Here is a 16,212-nt window from a genome sequence, read left to right as displayed (position 1 = left end):
AGTTTAAACTGCTCATGCTTAATAAGTAGTTAACGAATGTATGTGCTGATTTTCTTTTTAGTATAATAAATTCAAGTGTCGGATCCTGAATGAGAAAGTCAATACTCCAACTACAACAGTGTACAGGTAATAATACATGCATAATAATACTACTAGATGTAACTTTCTAGGATGAAGTATACTAAATTAGTGTTTCCTTTTCTTAGGTGTGGCCCTTTGATAGATCTGTGCAGAGGGCCTCACGTCAGACATACTGGCAAGATAAAGACCATAAAAATTCATAAGGTAAGTGCTGAAACTGTGTGAGACAAACGTGTCACTGAAAACACGTTGCTGTTTTGGAGCAGTACGTTTGTGGGATATCCAGGAGCGTTATGCAAGGTGGATAACCTGGCCATAAACTCATTTTAACCAGCTGAGAGGGGGTTGTGTGCTCTGAAAACTATCTTAAGTGGTATGAAGCCTGATTAGGTGGCCAGGACCTGCACTGTCAGCAGCGGATAGGTAAGTGAGCAGGGCATTAGGGAAGGGCCTGGCTTAAACTGTATCAGTTGGAGCTTGTAATTTTTGCTCATCTGATTGGGTATAGGTGAGTGTGAATAAGAACAGTTGGAAGAGGATGGCTACAGAGAGAGTAAGTGGGGATTTAAAAAAAAGACAAAGGAGAGTTTGAAACCCTTCTTACAGAACCTGTTCACCTGTCCTTTGTACATTTTTTCTCTACAGGCAGTTTGGTTCTTTTTAATGTTTTGACATACATTTAGTTTCATCAGTGTTTCAAATCTGAAATTAAAGCTCTCCTTGTGCCCTAGTGTGCTACATTAAATATAGTGATTGTTAATAATTTCATGCCTTTTAATAGGAGGCAGTAATAGTAAAATATGGAGTCTCCTCTTTGTCCTTATTGTATCATCTCATTTTTGCACACAGAATTCCTCTACCTATTGGGAAGGCAAGGCTGACATGGAATCCCTTCAGCGGATATATGGAATTTCATTCCCAGATGCAAAAATGCTGAAGGAATGGGAGAAATTCCAGGAGGAGGCTAAAAACAGAGATCACAGAAAGATTGGGCGGGTGAGACAGCTTTTCTGGTAGTGTATTTCACAAATACCATGTGGATTTAACCTCGTAACTAGAAGCATCTCAAAGAGTGCATATACTTGCTGGAACAACTAAAATGGACACAGTTGTATTTTCAGTAGTCTTGCGAAGCCAGGCACTTTTCTCTTAACAACTGAGCATCAAAACTCTTAAAGCAAACAGAAGTCCTGTTTAGAGCTTTTGCTGTTTAACATACTACTGTATCCTTGTTCCACAGATGAAACGTAACAAAACATGAACACTTCAATCTGCAGGAAAAGTTCATTCCTATATGAGTTGCAGCAGCTTGTTCACTCACAGTTCTTTCCTCTGTGTGCTATTAGAATCAATAATACGTTTCTACGTTTTTCTCCTTGCCTACTCCTGACATGCATTTAGTGCTGACAGTTCTTGCTAGCTTTTTCTCTTCCAATACTTTCTGCTTATTTTGTTGGGGTTTTTTTTAGATGGAAACCCCAGTCAGATAATTGATAGTCCTGACACATTTGTGCAAAGTCTGCTGCTTGGGCATTAGGAAAATATACAGCAGAATTTCACTATATGCTATCCTGAAGTATGTGCCCAGTTTGTCACAAAACTAGCTGAACACAGTTCACACTTCTAATACATATGCAAACTACTAATATGCTGCAGCATCAGACCTATTACTTGTTAATGGACCAAGGGAATTTTGAAGGCAACAGTTGGTAGTTATGCCTAAACACAGGAATAAGGGAAAATTTGGAGCATCAGTAATGAAACAGGAAACTGGACAATCTTCTTTGACAGTCAAATAGAAGATATAAATACCAATGGAAAAGTATCTGTCTATTGCTATTGATTTTTTTCTTTTTTCTTTTTTTTTGCTTTTGTATTTTTTTTTTTTTTTTACTTTGAGTAGCGATGCTCAGTCAGTAGTAGCTCACCTATGAATGTCAGTGAAAGAACTGGCTGTACAAATAATTTTTTTCAAATATTATTTTTCTGCAGGACCAAGAACTGTTTTTCTTTCATGAGCTCAGCCCTGGTAGCTGTTTTTTCTTGCCAAAAGGAGCTTATATTTATAACACGTTAATTGAATTCATCCGGGTAAGTAATGTCTTTCAGAAATCTTGTTACAGAAGAAATTTCTCCATTTTAGAAGAACTGTAACAGTATAAATGGGATTGATTTAAAGTGAAGGGCTGTTTTAAAATCTACTAATTCTGTAAGCAATGAATTAAAAAAAATTGGTTTTTGAATTGGTCATGTCAAATTCTCTGCTAAGTTAAGTTGTTTTTATCAGCGCTTTACCAGCGCATTTATGTATGATGCTCTGTGTTATGGATTCTTTGAGGTTTAACAGTACAGTTGAGCTTACACTACAGCTGTTCCCCTGATGCATATTTATTTGATTTATTTGGCCTCGTAGAGCTATCTGTTATAAAATGATGCGTAAGAAAAAATATCCTGACCTTCCTGTTGTGATAGTTAAAACGTCTGTGTCTTATTGTCATATATTTCGGCTGCAGGGTAATACCAAGTTTCATTGAATAATTAGAGACTGCTGCTTTGTTCACAAGAAGGAAACTTGTTCTTCTTGCTTAGCACAGATGAAAAGTTTGGAGGGAGGGCGGTGCTAGTAGAATGGAAGTAGCCTAGCATGTCCAGCTTGAATCTTTACTGCCTTACAGATAAAAGGGAATAGAAAGGCCAGATTTTCTTGGGGTTTTTCATTGTTTTTATTTTTACTGAGTCATAGACTTTTGGAGGACAGCATTTGCATATTCTGTGGCTGCAGATGTATTTGTTTTTTTATAAACTATTTTATGTACCTGATCTATTGTTACAGAGTGAGTATCGAAAACGTGGATTCCAGGAGGTTGTCACTCCAAATATTTTCAACAGCAAATTATGGATGACATCAGGACACTGGCAGCATTACAGTGACAACATGTTCTCCTTTGAAGTGGAGAAAGAAATCTTTGCTCTGAAACCTATGAACTGTCCAGGACACTGGTAAGTACATAGCAAATTCATTTTTATCAGAAATGCTGCTGCTTCAAAAAACGCTCAGTTTGTTTTCCCTGCTTCATTGTAAAGATACCTATCTGTAGGCACCCTGATTTGATGTGCTGTCAGGAGTGATGTAATTCTGAGTGTATGAGCTCTCTGTTCATTGAGACACTGAAGAATGCCATTTATTCCATTGTTACAGTGGCTGTGTTTTCAGAACTAACAGCTTATCTTGGTACTACAAAACTTGGATATCCAAAATTGATACCTGAGCATTGTTCATTTTATGGCAATTTAGCCCTCCGGGTCTTAGTGTTCGGTTTTAGGAGCTATTGTACCCTCTCTGTGTGTGGTGGGGGAAGCCTATCAGCTGTAAACAGTATCTGAATTTTTTTTCCCCAAAGAAAATAGATATGAGTGCTCACTGTATTCAGATCTCAAGGCTGGAGTTAGGGACGTCTGCTTAGGTACCGGCTGGTCTTTGCAGAACTTTGATTCTGGATGAATTTCAAGTAATAAACTTTTCCCTCAGCCTTATGTTTGATCATCGTCCGAGATCGTGGCGTGAGCTGCCGTTACGGTTGGCTGATTTTGGCGTTCTGCATCGTAATGAACTGTCCGGAGCTCTTACAGGACTCACTCGAGTACGCCGGTTCCAACAGGATGATGCTCACATATTCTGTGCTATGGAGCAGGTATGGGCTGCTGTTAAATGAAATCGCCTGTTAAAATCCAAGTCAGTCAGTTTCCCATAGCTGACACTTTATTTCCATTCTCATAAAGATTGAAGAGGAGATAAAGAGTTGTCTGCAGTTCTTGCGTACTGTGTATGATGTTTTTGGATTTTCCTTCAAACTGAATCTCTCCACTCGTCCTGAAAAGTATCTTGGAGATATTGAAGTATGGAATCAAGCTGAGAAGGTAAACAGTAACTTTAATGACTTTTTATATGAAAACTAGGCTGCAGCTGGAACACCTGAAAGAACAAATCCTCTTCTGGGGGGAAGAGAGACAGCTGGGCATGAGAAATATAACTCAATAAGTCTTTAATTATGTCTGGCTGCTAGAAATGGCTTTTATTGTATGTTGTCCTTCTATATGGAGATTACACTCTCCATGCAGTCTGCATGTCAGAAACAATTTACTTATCTTTTTTTTTGTTATTGGCCAAAAAATATACTACGAGGAGAAAGAAAACCAGTCTTACCAGCCACTGTAATAAGTCATAGAGCCATCTTCCAAAAGCCAGATTGCTTTCATGACTAAAGGGACAAGATTAGCCCTTGCAGCTGCAAGGCTGACCTGATGCTGCAACATGGAAACACAGTAAACGAAAACGATGGGGAAAAATGCTGAGTGTGGGTGTCCTTTATCTCTAGCAACTTGAAAACAGCCTCAATGAATTTGGTGAGAAGTGGGAATTAAACCCTGGCGACGGAGCTTTCTACGGACCTAAGGTTAGTATGTTAGAATCAGCCTCTAGTTGGGTTAAGCTTTTAATTTTGTTTGGATGAGGTAGAAAAAAAAGCTATACAGTTCCTTGTTTTCTGTTGTTACTGCCCTAATCTTGACAATAGGGATAGCGTGCAAGTGCAGTTTTCCACAGTATAGTGGATGAGCAGGAAAAAAAAAACACAGCAGTCCTCACGTGTAGCTTAGACGTTACATTGGTTTTAGTCTCTATAAAGTCTTGTAATGTATGGATTCCCCAGAAGGACAACTATTAGGCATCTTTCTGTGCAGATTGTTTACCAGATGTCTTCAAATACATACCTGAGCAAGACAAAGGCTGCATCTAGTACATGTTCTGCTTTAAGTTAATTAAACCAGTACAAATGGACACTAAATGCTGTTAATACATAAATAACACTTTTCATATATTATTGTGAGAAAAGGGGGAGTAAATGTGGTGATGCTCTTATTTGTTTGTTTATTTTTAATTCCTGATCTGGGGTAAAGACAACTCCTCTTTTCACTCATCATCCTGCAAATTCCCTTGCAATGTAACGTTATAAATGACTTTTTTCAGTGTGAGTACACGATTCATTAAAGCATTGGTGCTTTTTATTTTTGGGTGGAGGGTGCAGAACAAAACTAATTCCTAAACTGACAGGTTGGTCCATGTTGAGATTGTTAAAGGCTGAGATTAAGAAGGAAGGGTTTTGGTTTTTTTTAATAGTCATCTGACTCAAGATGCTGTCAGACTGAAATCATGTATTTTACCAGCTACATAAGCTTTTACTTTCATGGGCGAGAGAAAAATATTCTGTGTTCCTGGTTTCCACATAGCTCTAACATTCTTTTCATTAATTAAACCCAATTTATATGTACAAACTGATCAGCTCTGTTTAAGCAGCAGCCAAATAATTTAGTGAGCTATATGAACAGAAGGTGGCGCTGTCAGATTTGTATTACCAGAGCAATAGCTACATTAGAAATACTATTTTTTCCAGTGAACAGTGAAGCCTAACCTATATAAATAAACTCGTACTGCTATATAAAACAAGCAATGAGAAATCCTAACTCTATGTTCCTATATAAAACAAGCAATGAGGGGAAAAAAAAAACCCCTTCATTTTATTGATTAAACAAATTTTTGAAAAATTCCTTTTACTGGCACAGTTTTATAGCTAAGGTGAGTTGCTAGTGGGTTTTGGTATTTAAAAAAAAAAAAAAACCTTCCATTGATTTTATATTTTTAAAAGACGTCTCCTCAGTCTGCACAGATTAAGTAAGGGTCTGTAGAAATGTACTTGCATCTCTGTACATAAGGACACAGAGCATTACAAAATTACTTTTCAATCTTTCTCTAATAAACCTAGCCTACATTTATGTCTACATTAATTCGTTTAGTAAACTGATTCTGAATTCTTTGTATGTTAATTGACTCAATTTCATTTTATAGGTTGTACATGGAATGTATTATAGCAGCTAATCATTCACAAGATGAAATGCAAACAGGATTTAGCAATTTCCTCAGCTGATTTGAAAGGAGGCAAATATCTGCAGGAACATTTAACTTTGTTAACCTCAGTTAACCTTGTACTTAGTTCTAGTACACTCCAGCTAAAGTGAAGTGAGCAGACACGTAGCCTGTTGCACTTGGCTTTGGTTAAAGTTACATGTTAAGTGAAGCTCCACATCTAGGGTACCTTTAAACTAACTTAGACTTTTTTTTCTACTCTTTACCAAGATGATTTGAAATTAATAGAGGGTTATAAATAGTGTATTTTGATAGGTCAGTTACTCATCAGAAAAAGCTTCTATGATAAACTCTGGCTTCTGAATGAAATTTTTTTTAACAGTTCATATTTAGCACAATTTCTTTTGAAATACATTTAGAACTTAAGTGACTGAAACACTGATCTGTTTATTTGATATATAAAGTAAAATAAGGAACACAGCCCCAACATATAGCCATACTGGTAAAATCGAGAGTAAGAAAGCAATTTGCTAAATAAGTAAGGTCCAGATAGTATAACTTCTCACGTTGGCTAGCTGTGGGCTTGTGCAACTTTTTATCACAAGTATGCTCAGCTTTAAAGCTTATAAGATACAACAGAAAGAATAGGCTTGATGGTAGATAGTCACATAGACAAAATGAGTGTCACTAATTAATACAATGCCTATTAGAAGGGGGTTTATTTAACACAAGGCTTCTCATCCCTGTGCCTGTACTCTGAATTTGTAATATAAGCTATCAAATATTCCAATGTTGCATAACAATCAAGCACAAATTTTCCAGTTTCAGGTTGAAGAAGTCTTATTTTCAGTGACAAGTGTTCAGTTCTGATCCAGTGTACGTGCACTCTTCCCTTGATGTGCTGCTGAATTTACTCAGTAAAAAGGCCCATGAAAGTCACAAGTCCCAAGAAAAGCAAAGCAGATTGAAACTCACACAAACAGTGTGATGTATTAAATGCGGTTCCCTCCAAAGTAATGCCACTCTACTGGCTCGCCTCGTTTTTCATTCTGACAGGTATCTGCATCAGAGCCTGCACATCATTTAAATCCTAAAGTAGGCCAAAGTGAAAGAATGTTCTGTAAAATCATATATAGTTCCTGGGTACTGCCCTGAGTGAAAGCCTCTATCTGAAAATGCATTTGCTTACAGAGGGAAATGCTTTTTTTTCTTAAACTCCAGTAAAAGTTTCTCTTTTGTTTCTAAGATTGATATTCAGATTAAAGATGCCATTGGTCGCTACCACCAGTGTGCTACAATCCAGCTGGATTTCCAGCTGCCAGTCAGATTTAACCTTACCTTTGTCAGGTGAGTAGAGCAGCTGATGTTTTTTAATTGCTGTAGAATGTAGCTTGCCTGTCACTTACAGGCATAAGTTTATAAAAAGAAACAGCCTTATTAAAAAAAAAAAAAAAACAACCTTATTCACAGCCATGATGGTAATGACAAGACAAGACCAGTTATCATTCACCGGGCCATCCTGGGATCTGTGGAAAGAATGATCGCCATTCTAACTGAAAACTATGGAGGCAAATGGTAATGTTGAAAAGTAGATTTATTATTCCCATTTGAGCAAACATTTTATGTAGTGGAAGATAAATTGGCCCCCAAGTATACAAGAGTTAGCAGGATTCATTCTACTTGCTTGCTACAGAGTTGTGCTGTAGATATATACCACAAGGTAATTCCTGCTGAATCACATTCCCTAGATGTTAAGTAATCCTAGATATACTAGCCAGTACATGATATCACTCTTGCAGGTGCAGCATACAGCTTAGCTATATAAGCCATGCATCTCTCATCTTGTTCTGGCAGCTGGGCTGCTTTGGAGAGTCATTTATGTAGGTAACATCCTTAACCTGCTGCCATTTGATACCTGACAGGGATGATCTCTCTGACTGCTAGGGAGGCTCAAAAGTAAACATTTTTCCATGATTAGTTAATAACGAGTGTAACAGCTCAGTTGTGAGTGTTTCTGTCGTAAAACACGACTTGACACTTCAGCTAAGTACTTTTGCCCATGCTGCAATTTTCCTTTAGACGGTCAGGTTTGTGCGGAGATAAACTGTTACTCGAGGGCTGTCATCCCCTCTGAAACCAACCTAAGCAAGTGGTTTAATGAACCTGTAGTGTAGATTTTAGTCCCATCTATTCATAGGCTGTTTCATAGTGAAAAATACTAAAAGCTGTACAACTTGTTTTTTGTTTTCTGAAGGCCGCTCTGGCTCTCCCCGCAGCAGGTAATGGTGGTACCAGTGGGACCAACGTGTGATGAATATGCTCAAAAGGTGAAGTAGCATGGGTTTTAGGTGATTTTTGTTTAAGTCCAAGAAATACTGTATTTAAGAAGTGGGATACTCTGTTATTAATGATTAATACTACTTATCTGAAATAAATAGGATAGGTGTTTGCATATTATGTTGTATCCTTTATATATTACAAGGATGACAAATTAAGCTGCTGAAATTGTAGATGGAGTTTAAAGAGGACCTGAAACAGATTTTTGGGTATCCATGCAACAAATGCTGATTGTGGTGATGCTTTTATTATTGGAAAGGTTAGCTTTTCAACTAGAGGGGGAAAAACTCTTTGCCCTTCAGGTTCCAGTCTCCCATGGCCGTGCGCATCTTGCAGAGTAATAAGAAAGATGAAGCAGGGTCTTTGCATCTTTGGCATCCAGTTGGTGGTCTTCTGTATTTCTTTCAAGCACGTAATACATTTAAAAAAAAAAAAAAAAAAAAAGCCTGCAGAATAAAATCTTCTAATCAGAAAGCTCCATCATTCTGCTGCCTTTCTCAATACCAAATTCAAGTCACTATTCGGCCCAAAGGTATTCATAGCACTGCTTAGTGATTTAGTGTGTATGAGCTTATGATAGCTGACATGTTTTTAAATTCTTGAACTGTGCTCATCTCCAAGGCCTGAGCCAACAATGGTGTGTTTGGCTTGGGGCGGGGGCAGGGGTTAGACAAGTTTGACTGGCTTGCTAAGCCTACAAGTCACATAGTTCATCATCATGAAATACTGTATCCGTCTTCAACGACAGTTTAAATACTTTTTCTTCTAGGTCAGACAGCAGTTCCATGATGCTGGATTAATGGCAGATGTTGATGTAGATCCTGGGTGCACACTGAACAAGAAGATTAGAAACGCTCAGCTTGCACAGTATAACTTCATTCTGGGTAATGCATAGGGCATGTCTTATTTTATGTTGGCTGACTTTCTTGACTAGGACTAGGATTTGATTTAGCTCTTCTGTGAGCAAGGCAGAGACTGGTAGTCAGTGTTTTAGTCAGTGTTTTCTGCGTGATGGGCATTCCTTGCTTGTGCAGCTGTTAGTGGAAGGAGATCACTGTTGAGTGGCCTAAGGCATTACTACTGCTTTAGTAAAAGTACGTTACGCTCTTCTTGTCAGTAGTATGGAGACACGTGTGGACGTTCTCTTAATTTGTCAGGCAGATTAAGTGATTTTTTTTTTTCAGTATTTTGCTCTTCTATTGCTCTTCTTTTGCGTGGCAAAAGAAGTGCCATATTTTCACTGCATTCACCTGTCATGCAGTTCTGAACTATGTGTGCATGTCTAAGATCAGAGTCTAGCAAGAGAAGGTGATGCAGGAACAATTAGAAACTGACCCTCAAGTATGTGATGTGTCTTAGTCATACGGACTACTTCCATAGCTACCTCCGAGTATATCCTATAAAATTTATATTTGTAATGAGACAGGTATTATCTTGGTGTCTATATTTTATTTGTTTAAAATCAACAAATAATTTATTGGAAAAGCTTAGAGTTACCCTGCTGGCTCTATAAAGTTTAAAAAAAAAAAAAAAAAGAACTTTTGGTTATTTATGATAAAATTGTCTTTCTAACCTTTGTCCATGGGGCTCTCCTAGACTAGGTTTCCTCTCTTTAATAGGAAATAAGCCAAGCTGAGAACTTACTCAGTTTACTTTTCCCCTTGTTCGTATTTTACTAAGCTGCTATTTATAATATACTAAAACCTTTTTAAAAAGATGTGATTAAGAAAGAAGACTAGTGGCTGCTACGGTTCTAAGTTTGGCTGGGTTGGAGGAGGACAAAGGACTTGATTTGTTGGTTGTTAAGACTTTTAGAATTTCTGTTTAATATATTTGTGTTCTATGGGAATGAAAAAAATGCTCAAGGAATATTAAGTTAACCTCTTTGCATCTTGGTTATTTTTAGTTGTTGGTGAAAAGGAGAAGGCAAGTGGAACAGTTAATATTCGCACTAGAGATAACAAGGTGCATGGCGAGCGTACAATTGCTGACACGGTGGAGAGACTGCTGGAACTGAAACGAACCCGTTGCAAACAAGCCGAAGAAGAATTTTAACACCGTCTAATCTACCTGGCATTAAGAAGATTCTGGCTTTTCTTACTCAGTTAACCATAGAGCTGTTTGTGCTGAACCAGATTTGACATATATTTCACATTGGACTTCTCACTTATTTTAGCAGAGATCTTTCTTAGTCAAACATATCTCTTTGTAAAATCAATTTTTCACAAACCATGAAGTAAAATTTCTTGGCTGCTGATCAATAATAGATGAAGCTAGGTAAAATGACCCCTTCTGCAACTGCAAGAAAAAATGGAAATGTTCATCAGGGATACCTACAACATTCTAACTACCCAATTAAGAATAAAATTCACTTTGATAACAAATGTTTTTCATGAAAGTTAAACAAGAGACTTTGTGCTTAAGAAACCACACAGGAACCATGCCCTGCAGCAGCTTTTGGAGAATCTCCTGTAGCAGGTTAAGTGATACTTTGCAGTCTGAGCTGCAGAGTATCCCTACCCTAATTAAATGTATCGATTCTGAACAGTTCCTCTTCACATAAGCAAGGAAAGGAGCAGAGGTCTCCTGCTTCAGTAGGTGTTGGTGCCTCTGGGAATGGTCCAGCTCTCTACACATGGCATTCCTGAAGTGAGACTGTCTGCTACCTAGCACTGAGCTGCTAAACAGGGGCAAACCATACTGTTTCTCAAAGGCAGCATCTGAAATATATTCACCCTGAGGAGATGTTCATTGTAGCTTGGGATAGGGATAAGACTGTCTTGAAGAGGAGGGAATAATAGGGCTAAACAAGCAGATAGGGAAGTTAGGATCCTTGGGAACAGGTAGAATGTTTCTGTTCTTTGACCTGTCCTTTCAGTAAGGCTTAATGTGTCATGGGAAAAACTAGGGTGTACTGAACTAGCTAGGACAAATGATTTTTTTTTTTCTTTAGACAATGCAATTTTTCAATTTAATATGGTACAGTACATGTCAATGGGACATCTCTGTGCCAAGCTACAAACCCAGGGCATGAGGTATCAAATTAGAAGCCTTCCTGGCTGACATTTGAAGGACCTCATCAACTGTTTGTGCCCCCCCCCCCCAATCTACTGGCTGAGAAGAAGGAAATGCCAAATGCCTGTCATTGACAAAAAAAAATAAAACCAGAGTTTCTTTTTGTTGATTTTTAACTGATCTGAACAACTTCCAAAGGCTGTTGGTTACTGTTCTTTGGGAAGGGGCAGGGGAAGGAGCTGTTACTGCTACAGCCCTAGCAAAGATCACAGTTCTCACACAACTCAGACGACAGGTTTGAATCAGCCTGTCTTTTAAAAGCCTCCGTTCCGCTAACATCTGAGCAGAAACATTTCATCTACCTTTTTCTCACCTACCTTTCTCAGCTGTGGGGATAACATTACATCAGGAGTTGAACCCATCTTAGATTCAGTCTTACCCTGTCCCCCAGCAGATTTTTAGCAAAAAAGCTATTTCCTGCCTCTTTAGCTCATCCGGGCTAATGACATTCCATCTAAGTGCTGTGATAAAAGAGGAAATTTATTTTCCACGGCCTTGCTGCTTTTAAAATTATTTCAGTGGGGGCAGGGGGCGAATTAGGTTTCAAATGCCTCAACCTGATTTTTTTTTTTTAATTAGTATTTTTGCACCTGCTTTATTTTACTCTGATGTAACCATTGCTAGTGCAAAACAGAGTAGAAGCATATGTCAGCTGTCCCTGGGGCAGGAGGACTTAAATGTAGATGCTGAAGCAAAAATGGGGCAGATACCAGTCCCAGACCAAAAAAGGGGCCGCTAGTTCCATTTTGCTTTCTGTGAAACATGCTTTAGACCACCTTCTAACTAAGTTGGCATGTTTGCTGAGTTTTACAGTGCTCTGCCTTTCGTGTTTGTTGTAGGGATCTGTATGTGCACTTCATGTTAGAAGTACTAACTTGTCATATTCCTGTAAAGAGATACTCTCAAACAGTGCTGTAAAATGCTAGCCACTACTGTGTATAAATCACTAGATGTCAGTCTTGTACAGTTTACCCTGCTATAGAGCCCTTATTTAACTAGATTATGCTTTCAAAACTAATAATGATATAAATGCCTCTATTATTAGAAACAACACCTAAGGGTACAATCCAGTAAAATACATAAAATACATGGGCATCTTGAGCAGGATATGAACAGAACTGAGGTGTCTACACCTAAATCATGATTGAACCCACTCAAGTGCCATCTAAACTCATTGCTCTCTGCTTCTCTGACTGTAGAAGTTCTCTGGCTACCTAGTGTTATGGCCATATGCAGAAGCAGAATTTGGCCTGTCCTGAGTAGCATGTCGTCTCTCTCTCTCTCTCTCAGTTCAAGCAGAAGTCCCTTGAAGAGTAGGCTTAGGGCACTGCTGATCATCTCTGTCAGGACCGAGCTCCTGACAAAACACCATGGCCATCTCTTAGGGCAGGAGGACACCATGCAGCTGTTGTATAATAGTTTAGTGGCTTGAGCACTTGCCAAGAAATGTCATTGAATAAGTCTTTCCAAGGTCTGAAAGCCACCAATTCCACTTTTCCAGAGCATGCTTTGATACCTTAAAGCAAATTTAAATGCAAACTGCTGAAAGATGAAGACAGATACCTAACCTGATAGCTCATCCAAGTACGTAACTGGACAATAGGGTCTAGCAGGAACGTCCACATGGATAGGTCACTACATGGGCCTTCAGTTTTCTGTGCACTCTTCAGTTGTGCAACCTTCCCTGAAGGAGTTTCATGTGGACGCTGCCATGACCGAGGGTAATTCCACGAAGAGTCTTGAGATTCCCACACGGTGGCCAATATTACTTCATGTCTTAGATCATTGGAATAAACTGATAAAAGTTTCAATATTCAGTCAGCCTCAGTAACTCAGCCAACTCCCTCCACAACCAATGAATTGCCTTTAGGGAGAATCCATCTGTAGGATAAATTGTTGATTATTATTTTAAGCACCTTTACAAAGTCAGTCCTGACCTGACTATATTTTTCCATTACATCCAGACCCAGTCCACTCCAGTTCCCCCAGAAAAGCAAACAAATCCCTGTGGTAAAATAAATACTAATTTGCCAAGTCTGTCTTCTCCCCAGTTAGAGTAGACCAAAATTAAGACCTTCAGCTTATGCCCTATGTAGTTACAAGATTGCCTTAGCTTTCACTACAATTTCTTACCTGCACAGTAAGTTTTTGGCAAAGATATAAGCAATTGGCAGTGGAATCAAATAACGGTAAACTGATAACATGAAAATTATGTATCGCTAGAGGCTATATTTATAAAAACAAAGACAGCATATGATGCTTGGTACTTACGAGAATTTCCAAAACACTTCTCCTTTCTACACACCAGGGTTTTCCAGCTGCTTTGGACAGGAACATTCCTTCATACTTGCCTGGTTATGCTGGATGCCTTGCTAGCCACTGTGATAGAGTATGCTACATTTGGACTTTCTATCAATCAAAGTTAATTTTTGCATAGACAGGAGTAGGAGAACCTCTGGAGCAAAATATGCATTAATAGTCTTATGAGACAGTGCCCAGATGAACAGGGGCAATCAAAGTCCTTTCATAATGTTTTCAAATTTCAAGGTAAATCATCTGGGCTACATAATTAGCATCAATAAATAAGATTTCTGCATCCCACTCAAAAGAATTCCCTTCAACTGCATCACAGAGTTCTCCTGAAACCATGAAAGTCTTCCATGATGCCGAGTGCATGCATGAAAATTAAAAAAAAAAAAAAAAAAGCCAAAGGGTTGAGTATCTGGAAAGAGGAGACTATTCATGCCAATTAAACATGACAGAGCTTCCACAAGTCAGCTGTGTATATCTAGCTGTAATAAAAGATAAAGGAGTACAGACCACAGAAATGGAGAGCACAACGTATCACCAGACAGCCTTTGCTTTCCTAAACCCTCTGGAACTACCTCTTTTTGGGATCCTCATTACAATGACAACCCCTATGGCCAGCACAGACTGCCATGGGGTAGTGAGGAGCTGGCTGTGCCCCAGGCAAGACCCTCTCATGTTAAACCTTCCAGAAGCACCGAGAACCTGCTGCTGGACTGGCTCAGTGGTGAGCCAGCAAGCAGCCCAGATGATGCCCGCTCTGCTGCAGTAAAGCTCTCTGACTTACAGTGGGCACTAGGTAGGGGAGTGGGCACAGTAGGGAAGAACATGAAGAGAAAGATTTAAGGTTAGATGACCATCCTGGCCTGGTGCAAAGCCAACACCTTCTTCAGGTAGTTAGAGTAGGTCTCAAGGAAAGAGAAGCAGAAACAGGGACAAGAGGGCTGGCAGATGGGCAGCAGTGATTAGGCAGGAAAGCCTGGAACAAAGACATTAAGTGCTGTCTTGGGCTATGTCCACGTGCAAAGTACAATTAAGCTCCTTCAAGTTTCAAGCATCCTGTCCTATGACAGGTTTATCTCACTAGATTGAAAGAAAATATATTCATTCCATGCCAATGTGGGACTGGCATTTAAAGTATCTTTTGCTATACATCACAGGAATCAGCAGGCTTACAAAACAGGCATTCATCAATTTGTTACCCTCCTGAAACATCATTCTTCATTTTGGGAATACTCACAACTAACCTTTGTACATGGATGTGTATGCCAACATCACGACAAGTTAACTTAATAATCTGCAAGAGTTTAAATGCACAATGGCATTAATCTAATCATGTCTGATATGTGATTTCTCAATTGCACACTTAAGGCACAAACTGTAACCTGTCTACAGTACATCTATAGCAACAGAGGGAGAATTTATCTTTATTTTTGTGTAATGGAATGAAGTCCCAGAAGGATGTGAAATTTCTACACTTCCATATCTGCAGGCATGTCAGGCTGCACACTGGAACAGCTCTGAATAAACTGAATAAACATAAACATGCATATGTGTGTGTGTATATATATATATATGTGTATATGTATGTATGCCAATGGAAGACACCTTTTATTGGTGCAACCACTGAATTGTCAAAATTACAAAGCAAACCTTTCCAATAAGCCATTACCAGATGAGAGCTAATAACCATACAATGACATTGACTCATAAATACTCCACCAAGATACAGAAAATTAAATCATATTGTATTGTATGAGAGTCCTGGCTTCCACATCAAGTTAGATGGTGTCCACAGAGGGATCAGGTGGAGTCCAGATACCCTTAGATCATACCAAGACGACAAAGGGAAGCTGCATACACATGATCAAATGGAGACTGTCTTTAGGAGCAGGTTGTTTGGGGATTTTTAAACCACTATAACACAACCTTGAGCAGGGTGTTCCTGGACAGACTACAAATCCAAACGAGGAAATTTCTAATGTGGCCAGCTGGAACTTTACTACCTAGCTTCCCCCTTCTCACATTAAAAAGGTAGACGTTCCTACACTCCTTCGCATCTGATAGCTGAGATGTTATTATCTTTTATTGCCAGAGATGTTTTTTAGATTATGATTAACAATTAACAATTTCAAAATGTTTAGCTTTAGCTTCCAATGATAAGTTTTATTTTTTAATAAGAGACTTTATGCACAGATGGAGGCTGCCAAGCTCTGACCAGAAATGACCAAACAACCAAACTTAATTTCCTCATATGATAAATGCTCATTTTTCATCCTCGGTTTGTAGATGGGGAACTCAGACTTCAGGAGAAACAAGGAGCAATTTTTGTTAGAAATTCAGAGCTGGTTTTTTTTCAGGGTTCAGATCCATCCCTCAAATCAGAGCTCAATAATTCCTTTTGGTTTCATGTACAGACTTGTACATGACATGTACAGAGGAATCCAGTATTTAGCTTGGCTGATCTGGATATGCCAACCACTCAGTGACCT

The 16,212-nt window shown here is 38.8% G+C and overlaps 1 protein-coding gene across 1 annotated transcript in view; it reads left to right on the top strand.

Annotated features, from left to right (window-relative positions):
• The window catches only part of TARS1 (threonyl-tRNA synthetase 1), a 16,063-nt gene extending 5,341 nt beyond the window's left edge, over nucleotides 1–10,722 (top strand). The window contains exons 7-19 of the mRNA XM_068926057.1: nucleotides 62–126; nucleotides 207–285; nucleotides 931–1,077; nucleotides 2,074–2,172; nucleotides 2,915–3,081; nucleotides 3,611–3,773; nucleotides 3,862–3,999; nucleotides 4,458–4,535; nucleotides 7,248–7,348; nucleotides 7,472–7,576; nucleotides 8,256–8,328; nucleotides 9,108–9,222; nucleotides 10,245–10,722. Of these exons, the coding sequence (XP_068782158.1) occupies nucleotides 62–126; nucleotides 207–285; nucleotides 931–1,077; nucleotides 2,074–2,172; nucleotides 2,915–3,081; nucleotides 3,611–3,773; nucleotides 3,862–3,999; nucleotides 4,458–4,535; nucleotides 7,248–7,348; nucleotides 7,472–7,576; nucleotides 8,256–8,328; nucleotides 9,108–9,222; nucleotides 10,245–10,393 (1,479 nt within the window). The 3' untranslated portion in view covers nucleotides 10,394–10,722. The remainder of the gene's footprint in view (nucleotides 1–61; nucleotides 127–206; nucleotides 286–930; nucleotides 1,078–2,073; nucleotides 2,173–2,914; nucleotides 3,082–3,610; nucleotides 3,774–3,861; nucleotides 4,000–4,457; nucleotides 4,536–7,247; nucleotides 7,349–7,471; nucleotides 7,577–8,255; nucleotides 8,329–9,107; nucleotides 9,223–10,244) is intronic.
• The last annotated feature ends 5,490 nt before the right edge of the window (nucleotides 10,723–16,212 follow it).

Source organism: Struthio camelus, chromosome W (genome assembly GCF_040807025.1).
Source record: "Struthio camelus isolate bStrCam1 chromosome W, bStrCam1.hap1, whole genome shotgun sequence".
In the NCBI taxonomy this organism is placed as follows: domain Eukaryota; kingdom Metazoa; phylum Chordata; class Aves; order Struthioniformes; family Struthionidae; genus Struthio; species Struthio camelus.
This window is presented reverse-complemented; position numbering and strand designations above follow the sequence as displayed.